This window comes from Coregonus clupeaformis, chromosome 16, assembly GCF_020615455.1.
Source record: "Coregonus clupeaformis isolate EN_2021a chromosome 16, ASM2061545v1, whole genome shotgun sequence".
In the NCBI taxonomy this organism is placed as follows: Eukaryota; Metazoa; Chordata; class Actinopteri; order Salmoniformes; family Salmonidae; genus Coregonus; species Coregonus clupeaformis.
The window spans coordinates 39,099,352-39,118,495 of NC_059207.1; the positions used below are offsets into that span (position 1 = coordinate 39,099,352).

General features: G+C 43.6%; 1 protein-coding gene across 1 annotated transcript in view; it reads left to right on the forward strand.

Annotated features, from left to right (window-relative positions):
• LOC121584775 (nuclear receptor corepressor 2-like) overlaps positions 1 to 19,144 on the forward strand; it is a 204,824-nt gene that overhangs the window by 129,005 nt on the left and 56,675 nt on the right. The window contains exons 6-10 of the mRNA XM_045225707.1: positions 4,902 to 5,084; positions 7,208 to 7,324; positions 13,221 to 13,277; positions 14,692 to 14,744; positions 18,794 to 18,860. Of these exons, the coding sequence (XP_045081642.1) occupies positions 4,902 to 5,084; positions 7,208 to 7,324; positions 13,221 to 13,277; positions 14,692 to 14,744; positions 18,794 to 18,860 (477 nt within the window). The remainder of the gene's footprint in view (positions 1 to 4,901; positions 5,085 to 7,207; positions 7,325 to 13,220; positions 13,278 to 14,691; positions 14,745 to 18,793; positions 18,861 to 19,144) is intronic.

Below are 19,144 nucleotides of genomic sequence, written 5' to 3' on the forward strand. Positions count from 1 at the left end.
GCTCTATCAAAGCTTGTGCTCACTCAGCATGCATTACACATGTTTGTGTACACGTACACACAGTCTAAAGTTAGCCTAAAGTTGGTTGAATGAGTGAGATTTTTCATGAGTGGTATTAGCCAGGGTATATAATCTGCGCAGGGGACAGGCTTTAACTTGGGTCACTTATACTGAACAAAAATATAAACCCAACAATTTCAACGATTTTACTGAGTTACAGTTCATATAAGGAAATCAGTCAATTGAAATAAATAAATTAGGCCATAATCTATGGATTTCTCAGATGATCCCGCAGGTAAGGAACCTGTATGTGGAGGCCCTGGGCTGGCGTGGTTACACGTGGTCTGCATTTGAGGCTGTTTGGACGTACTGCCAAATTCTCAAAAACAACGTTGGAGAGAAATGAACATTCAATTCTCTAGCAACAGCTCTGGTGGACTTTCCTGCAGTCAGCATGCCAATTGCACGCTCCATCAAAACTTGAGACATCTGTGGCGTTGTGTGACACAACTGCACATTTTAGAGTGGCCTTTTATTGTCCGCAGCACAAAGTGCATCTGTGTAATGATCATGCTGTTTAATAATATTATTTATATGCCACACCTGTCAGATGGATGGATTATCTTGGCAAAGGAGAAATTTGAGAGAAATAAGCTTTTGTGCGTTTGGAACATTTCTGCAATCTTTTGTTTCAGTTTATGAAACATGGGACCAACACTACATGTTGCGTTTATATTTTTGTTCAGTATATTTTCACACTCTGTATGCTAGCAGTCTGTGGAAATGTTGCTCTTTACAAGTACAGAAGACAGTCATGGTGTAGGTCCTAGACATGGTGTGTTTACTTGAAAGCCCAGGAGAACTAACCCTATTTTTGAAAGATCGCCCTCTCACCAGATTAAACCCCCCAACTCTGGTGTAAGAGGTTGCAGAGCTCAAGTGGTTGCTGTTCAGACAATTGTACTGAAGGTCTTAATGCTGAGGGCCCTCTACCTACCATTTTATGACATTTCAGTGTTTATTAAAGTAGGCCTACAATTTCCTCCTACGTTGCCTTTCTTTAAAGACATGATATCAATGATTTTCCTTCCAAATACACACACTCACACAATGACACAATCTTTTCCTAACCAACCTAATCTCTTCTTTCATCTTGGCCAGTCTCTGCTTTTACATTATAATTTCACTCTGATAGATGGATTTGAGACTGCGTCAATACAAGCTAGTGCCCTTAAAGCGTCAATCAGCGATTGCTACATCCTTTTTTGGACTTAAATTAATGAAATGTACCCATTAATTATTGAAGAATAAGACATATAAATGCCTCGAGCTTAGTTTAACTGACATACCCCATCAGAACCCATAATATAGGCTAATGTAGGCAATGTTTGTAAACAATGTAATTGTAAATAAACACTGTATAGCCTCAAAACATAGTTAAAACGATACATTGGTCAGTCCTTGCATTTGAGAGTGGTTTTATTTCCACCAGCTCCATCCATCAGCTGTTTACCAAATCAGTGGTGGGGTGCCCACTTTGTTATCGTTTGAAATGTATATTGCCCCTTTAAGCTATGTCCTATAACGAGGGGTTGTAGCAGCATTCCAAGTCTTTGATTAGAAATGGATATGTTTAGCAGACAAATAAAGCACTGGTATGCTTGTGTGTGTGTCTGGGATGTGATGGACGTGTATGACTAGCAGCCTGGGGCCTCATCCCAGCCAGTCCATTCCATCCCCCTCCTCCTGACATTTCAGCTGCAGCAGGTCAGAGAGCAGCTAGACCCAGCCTGAGCCTGCCCGCCTGCCTCCCCTAGATTAGCCCAGTTATATAACGCTCATTACAGCAGTTTAAAAATAACACGGTACAAAACCCAAGCTGAATCACACACTCTCATTTACTGTGTCTCTCTCTACACACACATATACCATGCGCTAGGGCCGGGACTATACCAGTATTGCAATACTCGTTAGTATCATGGCAAGGAAGTGCTTTGAAAGGCTGGTCAAGGCTCACATCAACACCATTATCCCAGAAACCCTAGACCCACTCCAATTTGCATACCGTCCCAACAGATGCGATCTCTATTGCACTCCACACTGCCCTTTTCCACAAGAGGAACACCTACGTGAGAATGACTATTCATTGACTACAGCTCAGCGTTCAACACCATAGTGCCCTCAAAGCTCATCACTAAGCTAAGGATCCTGGGACTAAACACCTCCCTCTGCAACTGGATCCTGGACTTCCTGACGGGCCGCCCCCAGGTGGTAAGGGTAGGTAACAACACGTCTGCCACACTGATCCTCAACAAGGGGGCCCCTCAGGGGTGCGTGCTCAGTCCCCTCCTGTACTCCCTGTTCACCCATGACTGCATGGCCAGGCAGTTAAGTTAAGTTTGCCGACGACACAACAGTGGTAGGACTGATCACCGACAACGATGAGACAGCCTATAGAGAGGAGGTCAGAGACCTGGCTGTGTGGTGCCAGGATAACAACTTCTCCCTCAACGTGATCAAGACAAAGGAGATGATTGTGGACTATAGGGGAAAAAAAGAGGACTGAGCGCGCCCCCAATCTCATCGACGGGGCTGTAGTGGAACAGGTTGAGAGCTTCAAGTTCCTTGGTGTCCACATCACCAACGAACTATCATGGTCCAAACACACCAAGACAGTCGTGAAGAGGGCACGACAAAGCCCTATGGGTCCTCAGATCCTCAAAAGGTTCTACAGCTGCACCATCGAGAGCATCCTGACTGGTTGCATCACCGCCTGGTACAGAGGGTAGTGCGTACGGCCTAGTACATCACTGGGGCCAAGCTTCCTGCCATCCAGGACCTCTATACCAGGCAGTGTCAGAGGAAGGCCCTAAAAATGGTCAAAGACTCAAGCCACCCTAGTCACTAACCGGTGCCCCTGCACATTGACTCTGTACCGGTACCCCCCTGTATATAGCCTCCCTACTGCTATTTTTTTTCACTGCTACTCTTTAGCTATTTGCTTTTATTTTAAATGTTTTCTTAATTAACACTTTATTTTACATTTGTCTTTAAAAAACTGCATTGTTGGTTAAGGGCTTGTAAGTAAGCATTTCACTGTAATGTCTACACCTGTTGTATTCAGCGCATGTGGCAAATAAAATTTGATTTGATTTGAAGTAAACAAAACGCAAGCTATAGCACACAATATTTTACATACAGCAGGTTTTTAATCTACCAAAGAGTCGTTTTCATTTTTTGACATGGAAAAAAATATTGCGATACTGGTATCGTCACAGCCATACCATACACATGATGAAACATACACTCACACACTTCTATTTTCTCTCCCAGTCTCTCTCTCACACACACACAGACACACACACGCACACAGTGGGTTTACTATGGGGGATTAGTGGCTTTTTGGGAGTTGTGTTGGAAAAAGATGCTGTAGTTATTTTCAGAAAATTCATTTGTACACACTTCCCATGCTTGTAACATGAATAACCTTTTTAGTGTTGCTTCTATCATCTTGGGCTGAGATTAGGATGTACGGTACTTTAACCGTCAATACAAATACCTAGTCAATGCTTGTAAAATGCTAAGCTACACGGAACAATTATGGACTATAGTCCTGTTTGCCTGTCCCTACTGTATACAGAATACATTGAGTAGAATATGTGAATGGTACTGTAGTTATAATGGAGATGGCACACCTCGCCTGCTGACATTGTTATTCCTCAGAGAAGTAAAGCCTGTAAACTGTCCAGGCACAAAGCAAAGCCCTCCTCCTGCAGTCAGCAATACCACTGAGACCGCTAGACTATGCTGCTGAGTGGGGCTCTCTGGACCCAAGGCACAACATAGCCCATCCTTTCACTTCTATGTAAAGAAGGCAAATTAAGCTATCCAGAGTAGGGCTGGGCGATATATATCGTGAATACCGGTATACTGGTATGGATCCACATTCCGTTATAGATTTTTACAATACGTTCTATAAAGGTATTTTGATAGTGCTAAATAAATGCAAAGTTTTACGAATTGGACTACTTCACTGTTGTTTTTTGTCCTACTTTGGGTGAGTGTAAAACCATCAGAATGAAGAAAGCCAAATATAATCACTTAGAATTCATTTGTGGTCATTCACTACTCAAACATTAAGACCTTTTAATATTCTGAAACTTAAAATACTGTCAAATACCGCCATACTGTCAAAAATATTGTGATATGATATTTGGTCCATATCGCCCAGCCCTAATCCAGAATTTAGTTTCATAGATGATGCAGTTGTAGAATTTCTTAATCTCCTCACTCCCTCCTTGTATTGTCCTTCTGTGTATTTCGTTCTTCAAATCAAACAAAGAATACTCAGAGCCAGGTTCCATCTTCTTAGAATAGACCTGATCTGGTCTATGAAGTCTGATTTTATATTCATTAGTGTGGTCTAGTGACTGTGAGGCACTGACACAGGCTTTCATTACCCAGAGGACTTAATTACCATAGCGTGCTGCTGCCTTCCTAAAGGAGACACAGGCAGGGTGTTAAGATCACGTGTTTATCAGAGCAACCCATATCACAGACCGCACACAGATACAGACATACACACAAAAGGAGAGAGAGAGACAGAGATGCAGGATGTCATTGTTGCCTCTAAACCACTAACTGGCTGGGACAGTTTAGAGTTGCTTTCTAATCGATGGCTGTCTAATCGATGGCTGCAATCTAAACATACAAGCAGATTTATCTCTTCGCCTCATCTCTGTCTTTTCTAGAGGTTCCAGTTTTAACTGCATACTCTGTGTGTCTTCTGTTTGCCAAGCAACATGACAATATGCATAACGTACTATGTAGACAGTGTTGGTATTGTGAAACACCAGTAAACTGTTGAATTAATGTCCTCTGTCACCTCTATCTCCCTCCAGGACATGGGCAGCTCCATGGGAAAGCTGGAGCCCATCTCCCCCGTCAGCCCGGCCCAGATGGACCCTGATCTGGACCTGGTGCCAGCCCGCTTCTCCAAGGAAGAGCTCATCCAGAACATGGACCGTGTGGACCGGGAAATCACCATGGTGGAGCAGCAGATCTGCAAGCTACGCAAGAAACAGGTACAGGTACCGTACAACCATGGGCTATACTGTAGGTCCTCTTCTCTCCGGTTTGTTTGGTGCTTGTCTGTATTTGTCATTATGAGACTGTGTGCTTAGTTGACTGTTTCCATCTGTATTTAAATCTATTATCCCTCTCATTGCCTGTCTTCAGTGGATCTTCACACAGTAAAGCTTTTAGACCAGACATGGCTGTATTGCTGTAATTATTGTGCTGAGTTACTGTAGTTAGGGCTCAGTCAGCCTGCCACAGTGCTCTGCTTCTAGGCAGCTGCATTCTCTTTTGCTTTTGCTTTTCCTTCCTCCTCTCTTCCTTTTTTAGGAGAAAAGTAGGTTAAAAATATATAAAGCCATAAATAACAGCTTCCCCCGGGGGAGAGGAGGATTATGGTGGAGGTTTTGTGACTGTTAAATCACTCATATTTCTTCCTCGCTGTCTCCCTCTTGGCTGCCTGCCACCTCATGTTTTATAGAAGAGCTCTATGGTGCAGCCCCCCCTCCCCCCACACCCCACACGTCTCTCCATTGGCTGGCACTCAAAATGCTGCTTCGTAAATCTAAGCCACCTGCAACCCATGGCACGGTCCACTGTGGGAGGTGCAGGGGGGTGGGCGGAGGGGGGTGGGCAGCAGCAGAGAAGAGAGCGAGGAGTGATGAGGCCCAGTGAATGATTGAACAAGTAAGCTCTGCTACCTAGAAAAGTAAATCAAGCTCACTCCCCGTCCCTTCCCTCAACACACACTATGCTTTTTATGGATGTTTTCTTTTTTTACAGTGCAACCCCCCCCCTCCCCCCGCCATAACGCTTTCCTCTCTTCAGCTCTCTCCAAGCATTAAAACATCTGGAGCAATTAAGTGGTGTGGTAAAACTTTATTTAAAGAGTTCTGGCAGAGAGGGGGGGCTGGGGCTCAGGTTACAGCCAGCCTGTGTTGACAGCCAGGCTCAGGACAGCTGGTTTATTTTAATTTTACTCTGCCATGGGTTTGGAAGAAGGGGTTCTGGGAATGTGTGCGTTTTCCTCCCCAGCTGCTTATCCATCCCGATTGGGGCCCAGGATGATCCATCACGCTCCATTCTGCTGTGGATCCTCTGAGGGCCCAGGATCAGCTCTCTCTCCCCCTGCTGAGGCCCTGGCCCAGGCTTCTTTCTGGGGAAGGGGAGGGGAAGGGGGAAGGAGACTGGCTCTGCTGTAGATCACCTCCTTGCAGAGCATGCAGCACACTGACAGGGAGCCCTAGCCCCCAGAGAAGCAGCTTCACTAAAACCTCTGACTCACCACTCACATCTGCAGCCCTGCTGCCACAGATGACCAGAACTGCCCCTAGTCTGTTTAGACTGCTTTTCTTATTACTCCTACTTACCTATCCTGTATATTGGAACATCATACCACTTTTTATATTTTACTTGAAGTTGTAATGGACCCTTACGTCAGTTATTGCAGATCTACAATTCTGGTTATGCTGTGAGGAGGCCATAATGTCACCGCTAAATACACATCATGGATGTAATGGATCAGTTCAGTGGATGCTGCTGTGCCATTGCTTTGGCTATAGGCTCTGTCCTGTGGCCTGTTCTCCTGTTTTATCCCTTGTAAAAAGCCACCAAGATATTGCCCAGAGAGTTGGAAAAGCAAGGCTTTCCAGTACAGGATGGATGTTGTGTTGGCTGACAAAGGGAAAATAGTGTATCCTCCTGACCTAAGAGATACTTTGTCTCCTCAGTCCTACTCACACTCTCCCTCCTCCTCTCTGGCATGCGGCTGGCTCTGTCTGGCTTTGTTTACACCATGTTGTGGTAACCCTCTGGTTAACTGAACCCAGGGGACTTAATAGCTATTACAACTAATAGGACAGTTAGGCTCATCACTGCTGGAGATGATGAGTAGCAGGAGGGGGGGGGAGCTACACACACACACACACTGCCCGAGTAACCTGTCTCCACGGAAACAGAGAAGCACAAAGGTGCTGCAGGATCAGGGATTTTGCCTTTGTTCTCGGCTTGTGATTAAGGTTATCTGTCATCTGTCTCTTGCATGTTCTTCTCTCCCAACCTGATTCAAAGGGACATCTTGTCTACACACTGTGTTTAACAGTAACCCTGAGTGTTTGTTTGTGACCTGCAGCAACAGCTGGAGGAGGAGGCAGCGAAGCCTCAGGAGCCGGATCGGTCCATGATCTCCCCCCCGCCCAGTGAGGCCAAGCACCGCAGCCTGGTGCAGATCATCTATGATGAGAACAGGGTCAGTACCATCACACACATACACACACACTAGGGATGGGCACGGTTATTGGACTCTAGTATTAAATTACTTGGGAGAGTATTCATTTTGGAGAGAAAAATAGGCATTTTAAGTCTTTGTCTAAAATTAAATAAAATTATCTATATGACATTGCTACAGAGCCTACAAGGATAAACCATTACATTCAACATTTTTATAAAACAACAGTTTCATGACAGTTTGTATGAGTGCGCCCGTGTAGCTTGTTGTTATTGTGGGTCAATTAAAGCGCTGCTGCAGTCAGAGGCTACATGTGTAGCAAGTGAAGTGGGAGATTTCTAATCAATGCAAAATGGAAATAAAATTACAGAATTAAGTTGGCTAAATGAGAAGGAGTAGGCTACAATGATCAACCAACAGGTAGGCTGTTGTTTCATATGAATGGAGTTGTAGACAAGGACGGGGAGCGCAGCAAAAAAGCCTCAATTAGCTAGCCCTGCTACGTTAGCTAGTTAGAAAAACTTGTTGCTGCCATAGATTATCTATCATACCATTTGGTAGGGCCTGTTTTGACTGCATCAAATCGTTATAAAGAAGCTAGCTAGGTGGCTAACTTAACTGGCTACTGTAGCTAGCTAGCTTCTTTACAACGATTTGATGCAGCCAAGACAGGCACTACCAGATGGTATGATAGATAACCTATGGCAGCAACAAGTATGTCTAAATAGCGCGAGTCGGTTTGGCTTTCTCTCTCTCTCTCTCTCTCTCTCTCTCTCTCTCTCTCTCTCTGTCTCTGTCTCTGTCTCTGTCTCTGTCTCTGTCTCTCTCTGTCTCTCACTCTCTCTCTGTGCCACACATAGACTGTCACACACACACAGTCCCTGGTCCTCTCGCGCCCCTCCCCCACGTTCTGCTGAAACAAGCAGAGCGTAGCATAGTCTCTCTCGAGCCGTGCGAGCAAGTCTCCATTGAAGCTTCCTAAAAAATATCATGATATTATTGGAATGCCCTAACACACACACACACTGTTCTCTCTCTGTGTAATTATGAGTGTGTCTCAATCAGTGCTCAGGCTGTAATGACTGTAATCAGTGCTCATTCCTAAATCACCTCACAGGTTGGCCAATGTTAGAATACATGTATTGACCGCATTATGTGAGCTAGCTGTACCCCGTGGTTCATTATGATCCTAGTTGTTGGGGTGGTAGTGATGTAAGATAATGAGCAAAACCATTCCAAAAACTCAGTCAGACTCCCTTTGAATGAATGTTTCTGTATGACTGAAATAGTGTTTTTTTTATTGGATTCCATACAGTGTTATTGGGTTCACAGAAATTGCTTGATTGTAAGTGTTGAGAATGAGACCAAAGCTGTGGAGGGAGACTGGGAGCATCTGGATGAGGTGCAGAGGAGGTCTGACAGCTCTTTGATGATGAAAAACTAATATGATAGACTGTCACTCTGCTTCTCCCTTAGACATTGGATTCATGCTGTTTGAGAACTTATTTAGCTAATTGCCGCTATGGAGGGCTGAATGGAACTTAATTTGTATTCGGAGCATTCTGCCGTGACAATGATTGTGAAGAGATGAATGTGTGAGCTCTGTCATTGCTGTTACTTAGCTCGTTATCCCCCCCCCTCCCACACACACACACACACACACACACACACACACACACACACACACCTCTCTCATGTTTCTCTACTACTGTAACACTCGTCTAGCAGCAATCCAAATACTTTACATTTTTTAAAGTCTAAATTTATTTTTATGTTTACATTTTTAGAACGCAAGGATTTCATACAGATCTACGTCGATCAAAGTAGATTGTTTGATGAGTAGGATATTATCTAGTAGTAGGTAATAATGCATTCATTTCCAATACTCTTAGTCCACCTAGTGGTAAGCACTGCTCCTTGCATACAGATACACAAAACTGAATACAAATGTTTGTGTAGATTGCAATGGTATATAAGGAGTCTTTTCCCACTCATTATGCCGACCCCAGATTGTCCCCTGAATGTGTAAGGGTCACGACCTCTGTACATTTCCTTGCCTTGCCGGGTCAGAATCTTATGGAAGGTCAACTCTTAAAGTAAAGTAATCAATTTAATGATCTAAAGAGAGAGACCTGTTGACTGACAATACTACTGTATACCTTTCACCCCATATACTTATCAGCTCAGAGCTGAATCATGATGGCACCACTGAATCCATGCAGAAGGAGTTGGCTGTGCACAGAAAGCGTGATGATCTCAAAGCCTGGAAGTGTAAGGATGACTCATCCAATGTCCCTGAACTCTGGAAAACGTTCCACTCCACTCTGAGTCCTGCTGAGCCCCACCACCACCACTACACTGGGAATTGCCAGGGACCTCACGATACGATATCATCACGATTCTTACGTATCGATACAATGTGTATTGCGATTTTACACTGCAATTGAATTGCAATTTGATGTTTGACATCTACTGCTGTGAGACGAGAGAGCATGAAAAAATGAGTTTTTATCAGTCATGGAAATAAAAGGGCTGAAATTGTGTTGACTATTTAATAATAAGATGGAGAACAAGCGCTAGCTAACGCTACCTACCTACCAACAAAACAAATAGATACTTGGTGTCAAAGTATCGATTATAATATAGTCTAAAATAATATAGCAATATGTACTGTAGCACCCCCCCCCCGTCACTACTATCACTGAGTGCTGCTGAGCCCCACCACCACCACCACACTGGTCTGGCCCCACACTCTCCACTCTCCAGGGTGTCCCAGTCCACATGACTTGGTCAGCTCTGCCTCAGTCTATTATACACTTCTCTACAAGTCCCAGCCCTTATGGTGTGGCCCTGTGATTGATTAATTGATTGTTTGTTTGTTTGCATATCATATAAAGGCTCAGAACGGGAGATCCACATTTGGTGCGACGTGTGTGATCCTTAAGTGTATGTGAAGAAGGCAAGGCATTCATGCATGGGTGTTGGTGTTTGTCTTAGGTGTGTCTGTGTGTGTGTGTGTGTGTAGACCACTGCCTTCCGAGTGGCGCAGTGGTCTAAGGCCACTAGAGATCCTGGTTCGAATCCAGGCTCTGTCGTAGCCGGCCGCGACCGGGAGACCCATGGGGCGGTGCACAATTGGCCCAGCGTCGTCCAGGGTAGGGGAGGGAATGGCCGGCAGGGATATAGCTCAGTTGGTAGAGCATGGCGTTTGCAACGCCAGGGTTGTGGGTATGAAAAAAAATTACAAAAAATAATAATAATGTATGCACTCACTTAACTGTAAGTCGCTCTGGATAAGAGCGTCTGCTAAATGACGTAAAAATGTTAAATGTGTGTGTGTGTGTTTCAGCACCTGGCTGTAATTACTCCAGTCTCAGCAGCAGCGTGCCTCTGAGTCAGGCCTGGTGTCACTGGTGTCCTCTGGCCCTGTGGGCTTAGTGTCACCTCATCTCTCAGGGACAGGGATACACCCACAGGCCTTTGTCAACACCACAGGCAACACCACTCAAGTTCACTCATCTCATATTAGAAAATGGCTGCCACACAAATACAAGAGAGACAACCGTGACTCACTGGAACTGCACTATCACAGTTCCACTGTCACATACACACACACACACAAGGTACACAGAGATCTCTCAAGTCACTGCACCTTCCCTCTTTGCTTGTGCCAATATTAAACCCTCTCATTTTAATTACGTATTTTTTATGATGTAGCCCATATTTCCCTTTTCTATAGACTGGAAATGCTTCTGTGACTTCTGTGAGGGAAGAGCAGCTCAATTAGTTTTCTGCTCCAGTGGTAGTCCTCCTGTCTAAGCACTAGGGGGCATATTTGAGTTGGACCAGCCGCACTCACATTCACAATCACTGGCTGCTAATTTAATCTCAGATGTGACTGTTTGACTGGTTGAGATGTATTGGAGGAGGAACTGTAGCGTGTCAAAGCGCCATGTTGATCAACAGTGTTGTCATTGCCCGTCTTAATTTAGCATATCTAAATCTCTTATCTTTATCCCCTTCTCTTTGTTGACAATGCCATTGATCATAGTCTTTGATATGTCCTTAGTCTTGCAGATCTACAGTCGTGAGGTTGCTTCTCAGCCAAGGGAGTGTGCTCACTCACAATTTTGCCTAAGAACACAGCCATGAATAAAGAATGGTACCAACACATCCTCTGAGAGCAGCTTCTCCCAACCATCCAAGAACAGTTTGGTGATGAACAATGCCTTTTCCAGCATGATGGAGCACCTTGCCATAAGGCAAAAGTGATAACTAAGTGGCTCGGGGAACAAAACATCAAAATTTTGGGTCCATGGCCAGGAAACTACCCAGACCTTAATCCCATTGAGAACTTGTGGTCAATCCTCAAGAGGCGGGTGGACAAACAAAAACCCACAAATTCTGACAAACTCCAAGCATTGATTATGCAAGAATGGGCTGCCATCAGTCAGGATGTGGCCCAGAAGTTAATTGACAGCATGCCAGGGCGGATTGCAGAGGTCTTGAAAAAGAAGGGTCAACACTGCAAATATTGACACTTTGCATAAACTTAATGTAATTGTCAATAAAAGCCTTTGACACTTATGGAATGCTTGTAATTATACTTCAGTATACCATAGTAACATCTGACAAAAATATCTAAAAACACTGAAGCAGCAAACGTTGTGAAGACCAATACTTGTGTCATTCTCAAAACTTTTGACCACGACTGTATATCAGTACAATATTATGAGAAAGTCCTGATCAGGAAATGGCAACATGTAGAGACGTTTCCTCTTCTCCCACTTCTCTCATTAAATGGTGCTTAAGAAGGAGGGTTCTCTGAGGTAAGTTAGTCATAATCTGCAGTGTGTTACACCTTCTCTTGGATGAGGAAGTATTAGAAAGGAAGGAAGAATGAATAGAAAGAAGTAGTGAGAGGGGAAGATGATCGAGGATCATTTTTCTGAGGGGGAATATGAAAATATGACCTTTTATGTGTCCCTTCCACTTTAACTGCCTACTTAAAGGAATATGGGGGGGGTGCACTCACTCCCTCTGCCAGGCGAACTGCTGTGTTCACTGAGGGAAATTAACTGAGATGGAAAGCAATAGAGTATGTGGTGTCACTAAGGAGAATCTATCGGACCAATGAATCAGAGAGAAAGTTACAGAGGAAAAAGAGGAGAGTTGGAGCGAGTGCGTGTGGCTAAATGTATAGAGCTCAACTGAGTAGAGGTCATCTGTGATAGAGGCACAGCGATGGAGTTGAGCCTTCTCTCTCTCTCCCAATCTATCTATCTATCTGTCTGTCTGTCTGTCTGTCTGTCTGTCATTTAGCAGACACTTATCCAGAGCGACTTACAGGAGCAATTGGGGTTAAGTGGGCACTGGGCACAGCGACAGATGTTTCACCTAGTCGGCTCTGTGATTCGAACAAGCAAACTTTTGATTACTTGCCCAAAGCTGTTAACCGCTAGGCTACCTGCCGCCTCTAGTTCTCGCGCGCTCGCTCTGTCTGAAACCACAACCTAAGAACGCTGTGAGGGGAGATCTTTCTCTCTGTTTCGTCAGATGTCCCTTATTGGAGAAGCACTGCAGCCATACAGTCTTACTCTCTCTCCCAGTCTCACTCGCTCTTGCTCTTTCTCACTTTCACTCTCCTGCTTGCTCTCGCTCTACCCCTCTCTCTCTCTCCTGGAATCAGTGCTCGGGGAGGTGAGTCATCTTTTATCCAGGAGAGGAGAAGAGCGAGGGAGCTAAGGCGAGGTGCTGCCTTGTGTTAAAAGCTCTAATAATAGTTGCTGCATCCAGAGTGCCCATCCAAACGTCATTGATTGAGTGAGCAGGCTGCTGTGTTGCCTTGGTGATGGGAGACGTGAGGCTTTGTTGTTGACATGTGCTGAATGTGTTGATGTGTCTGTTCTCTCCTCAGAAAAAGGCAGAGGAAGCTCACAGGATTCTGGAAGGACTGGGACCTCAAGTAGAACTGGTGAGTCTCTGCTGTTTTCTCACCTCTTAATGGTCATCTGAATAAAAAATCTATCAACATCTCATTTTCACATTATTTGACCTTGGGGAGGAGGGATAAGTAACGGAGGAGAAGTTTGTCTGAATTCAAAGATATGGGTAGCAGGGGGTTTAGGGAGCAGGCCCTGGAGAGAAAGCATGAGGTGGGTTTAGTTTTCTGTTCAGGAATGAGCGTGAGAGATAGACCGACAGAATGATGGTGCTGTCTGTCTCTGATGGCTAGGAGCCAGACACAGCAAGTGTTTGATTACTGTGCTGCTTAATGTCTGGAGGAGAGGATCTTACTGACAATATCAGTCAGAGCCAGTCATCATACTTGCTCTTTTTAGGCTGATTTAGGTTTGACAATAATACCTAGTATTCAGCTAGTTGCTTTAGAAGGATTTTGTTATGAGCAGTTGAAAATCTAGTGGAGAACCACAGTCACTATAAATGGCAGGCATCTGATCAGGGTTCTGAAGGAATATTAAAGTCATAGGATATAGTATGGCTCATTGCACACATTCAATTTCAGTTCCCTCCAACAATGTGATTAATGTGATTCACTTAACTGAAATAGAGGAGTTTTGTTGGTAAAATAGTTGGACCACAAACAACAAGTTCAGATTCAAATGTTTGACCCATGAAAGCTGTTTGTCATCCATTGGGTTCCTCAACTTTTTAACTCCCTTGTGTCATAAAAAAAATAAAAAAAATTCGTTTTGGAACCAAACTAATAACAATTTTACCCAAAGATGGACTTCTTCACTTATGAGTCTGGAGTGAGAACAGTCTTTAGAAGTGCTGGATTAGGATGTCATGTCGTCGTTCTGCTTACTAGTTGTTGTTGTCAGCTTGGCACAGCAGTAACAGTTATATAGGACTATGGAGCTCAGGGTGATGCTCAAATGAGCCTCACGACGGCCTTTGTTTCACACTCTCGCAGACATATTTATTAATTTTGGGCCTTTGATTAAATTAATAATAGATTAATTAATAAATATAATTTGATTGTTCAGTTGGTTGAGTTATTGATTGATGGTACAAAATCTGAGCCAAACTTTTTGACAGACCTTTCTCTGATATTTGTATAAACCAGTATGATATCACACCATCATTTCTCTGTCAGACTCTGTTGTTCAATCTCAGATATTCAACATGTTGTTTGTAGAATGTAATGGGTGAATGTTGTTACTGCATCTGGCATAGTAGCTTTGCAATGACACCAGACAGGGTGCAGAGAAGGGAGCGTAGAAGCTGTAGATGTGTGTATAACCTCCTAGCCTTCATGTTCCATACTGCTGTGAAAATGAATTCCCACCTCTGGCAGCATCACTAACCCTTTCATCTCTCTCTCTCTTTCTCTCTCTCTCGCTGCTTCTCTCTCCCCCTCTCAGCCTCTGTACAACCAGCCTTCCGACACCAAGCAGTACCATGACAACATCAAAATGTAAGTTAGCCCACCCTCTGGGGTAAAGGCACTGGGTTTATGCTTGTGTGTGTGTGTGTGTGTGTGTATGTCTGAGTGTATGTCATCTGTCCCTGTGGGCTCTGTGATTGCTATGGTCCTAAATGCCATTACTGTGCTCCTTCTCTAGTCTAGAGAGTCCCATCCCAACAAACAGACACAGACCATCAGTGTTTCTGTGTCAACCACTCATGCAATCTTTATAGCTGTGGTAATGCACTGAAACAGTATTTAATCTTGTGGTCTCTCTCTGGTCATGTTTTTGTGGAAATGAATTTATAGTGTACTTTTTTTCATAACAATAGCAACGTAAGTGAAGGATTTTTATTTTAACATATGAATATGATGCAAAATGTGCCAATGGGGTAAATGAGATGGCCGCTTTAGCTCTTAGTTGTCAGTGGAGAAGGAGTTGGATGGTATGATACTAGACATGACCTCTTACCTTCACTGCCCCTCTTTCTCCACTCTTTGATCCCAGCACTGTTTGATCAGTATTATTGCCTCAAAGCAATTAGCAGAAAGGGTGTGTGTGTGTGTGTGTGTGTTATTAAATACCGCTGTATAGCTTTGATCCATCACAATTGACTTCTTTGTGGTGCCCCTAACCAGTTTCATAACCTTGGCACCCGTCCCTGTTGAGAAAGATGAGTACCTTGGATTCATAGACACCACCCTCACCCCTGCACCCTACCCTACTTAACCTCTCTGCTTCCTCCGTCCGCTACCCCTCTCATCTCCCACACTGACACAAGGTTGGGGCCAATAGCCAGTGTTCAGTATGTCAGAACCTAGAATATATAAATCCATGGAAATATATCCACAGGTAGCTCTTTATTGTTTATTTTCCACCGTAATCTTACACACATTACAGAACGGGAATATGGACCATGCTTGCGTCTTTAGTGCGGCACATATCAACATGAAAACCCTTCTTTTGCACAACTATACTTTCCACGTGCCTCATGTTTCTGGTGCCGTTTACACTAAATTACAGTGTACTGTGATTTCTCAGGAATATGGTGCATGCTTAGTGTTGGACAAACGAAACCTATTGAAACAGTCCAGAGCAGCTAATCTCTCCTTCCACCATCTGGTGTCCGGAGCCCAGTGCCACCTCTGTCTTTAAAGGACTTAACCTGTCAGTCCTGGTCTGGCCTTGATTTGATTTGATTTGATTTATTAGGCTCTCCATTAGCCGATGCCAATGGCGACAGCTAGTCTTACTGGGGTCCGACACTTTGCGAAAAAAACACTACAGAAAAAAGACTTTACAATTTACATACATTTAAAAACATGAATGTGTGTGTGTGTGTGTGCATCTATCAGTTACAGAAGCCTGCTTCTCCTCTGTGCACCTCTAACATCTATCTATAGAAACATGTCTGCTATGTGTGTACATCTGTGTGTGTTTTTGTCTGTTGTCTGTATGTATTACGTCTAGTGAATCAGTGTTTATATGGGTCTCAGTATGTGTTTACATTTTAATGTGAGTTTAGATGTTTGTTTATATAGGAACATGTGTAGATGGGGGGTGTCTTTATGTTTTGATGAAGAGGTCATCGTGTCCACCTATTTTTAGACTGCGTTCTGTGATGTCTCCTGCGTAACGCACAAGTGCGCACACAAACGGCTTCTTGCTGTCTGTCTGTCCTTGGCTGTGACACCAGCTGATGTGACTAATGTAGAATAAGATTACATTCATCAGGAGGAATGTGACCTTACAACTGACAGATTAAGTGTCAGGAATAAAACTTAATTTTACACCAAAGAAAGAGATGATGGAGGGAGCGGCTGCCAAAGCAGATTACTGCCCTGACCTTTATTTGAAGAACTCTGGCTGTCTCTCCATTCCTGGGCCACACCAGCTTTAAATGTTTGGCTCCTTGTGTATGCTCTCTTGGGTAAATAAATTAAACAAGCTCCAGTAATCTTTTTGAGTGTGGACTGTATCACTGTATTGTACTATACTATATTATATGGACTGGAATTACGCGCCTCGTTCAAACCCTGAAGCTGGGAGAAAACACCCGATGCTGGTGCAGGACATGCAGCCTACAAAGCTACAATAATACAGTAGTAGGCTGACGCATTATCCTACCTTTCATAATATTTCCCCATGTTGTGCAACGTGCATATTACCTCTTTCTCTCTCTATTGTTGCTTCATTCCTTCCTTGCTCTCTCAACAGTTAAATGAAATACGTTTTGTTGTCCTTATCCTCATCACTGTAATGACATGCTCGAATAATATAGGGCTAGAATAGGATGAAGACAGCTTTTGCTTCTTTCTTCACGAAGATTGAATGCTAATGGGTCGAAATAAATAACTGCATCACGCCACCTCTCTTCTTTCAAACTCCCTGCTGCTGTATTTAACATTCAGCAAACAAAAGAGCAAGTTTGCATCCCTCTTCGAATAGTATATTAGTATAAGAAATGCAAAAAACAATGCCCAATAAACTATTCTAGCTTTTCCTGGGACTCTACAAGACTGAGGAGAGAGGGCAGCTGAGAGCAGGTGCATATTGCACAAGAGAACAAAGATTGAGGCTATAAGTTTGAAGCGTATGCATTCATTAGCTAAATATAAGGCTAATACTACATTGAATTTATTACCTAAAAGAGGTATGCTAGGACATCTATATATACATTGAGTATACCAAACATTATGAACACCTTCCTAATATTGAGTTGCACCCCCCACCCCCCTTTGCCCACGAGCAGCCTCAATTCATCGGGGCATGGACTCTACAAGGTGTCGAAAGCGTTCCACAGGGATGCTGGCCCATGTTGACTCCAGTGCTTCCTACAGCTGGATGTCCTTTGGGTGGTGGACCATTCTTGATACACACAGGAAATTGTTGAGCGTGAAAAACCCAGCAGCGTTGCAATTCTTGACACAAACTGTTATGCCTGGCACCTACTACCATACTCTGTTCAAAGGCACTTAAATATTTTGTCTTGCCCATTCACCTTCTGAATGGCACACATACACAATCCATGTCTCAATTGGCTCAAGGCTTATAAATTGATCATTAACCTGTCTCCTCCCCTTCATCTACACTGATTTGAAGTGGATTTGAAGTGACATCAATAAGGGATCATAGCTTTCACCTGGATTCACCTGGTCAGTTTATGTAATGGAAAGAGCAGGTGTTCCTAATGTTTTGTATGCTCAGTGTATATCAATCTTGAACAGGATTATCTATTTTGGATGCAATTTGAGTAGAATTGTTGGAGAGACAGGGCTCGCGTGCACACTGATTTAAAGCAATAATATTCTAGTCATAGGCTATTTTTAAAACTCTGCAGATACAATTTTTAAAAAATACGTTGACCCCCGAAAGCCAAATGGAGATATGGAAATTAGACGTGCATTAAGATATATTAGTCCTAATATTTCTGTAGCATTTTCACAAGGAAAAGGTTACCAGCTGATGAGATGATACATGCATTGTGAACTGCGCGCCATACTGAGATGCGCTGTCTGTCCCCACCCTGAGCATTAATGATTAATCATGCAGATAGCAGAGCAGAGAAGGCCGTAGAGAAACCAGGTTAGGACATTGCATATAATTGAACAGTTCCATTTCATGTCATGCTGTTCATAGAAATAATCTATTATAATTTACCGTTTTACTCGCAGTTATTTATTCTGGGAAACGGGAGTGGATTTGGGCAGGAAATCTCTAATTCTCGCTAATGTGGTTCCCGCTATTAAACCCTAATAGAGACTGCCGTTGCATGCCTGTGGTGTGTGTGTGTGTGTGTGTAAGGGGATAAGATGGAGTTCATACCTGGAAAGCGGGACACCGTGTGCTCACAAAAGCTTATTGTTGTTGACATAAGAGCGCCAATCATTGAATGTGTGAAATCATAGAAATAAATACATGTTATTTCTTTTCTTCCCCAAAATATCTTCATCTTCAGCAATATTTGTGTTGATTTTCCACTTCTCTGTCTATGTGTTCTCCCTTTCCAACTGCCTCTTTTATTTATCCCTCTTTCTCCTTTCTTCACCCTTCACAGAAACCAGGCGATGAGGAAGAAACTCATTCTGTACTTTAAGAGGAGAAATCATGCTCGGAAGCAGTGGGTGAGTACAGAACAGTGTGCTTCTCTGCTGGGACTGCTCTATGACCGATGACCAGACTGAAACTGGGCCAGAAGCTCCTTGAAGAGAGTCCATGTTCCACAGACCAAAGGGAAAGAGCTCTAGGCCCTTGTGCCTGTTCTTTATTAACACTGTAGCAGTAGCTAGTCCTATGCAGTGTTGGAGCACGGCTGTTACGGCTTTTGAAAAATTAAGGTCTAAAAAATTCAGCTCTCCCAGGACTTTTTTCTCCATCACATCAAGTCTGCTTCCTGTCTGGTTAGGAG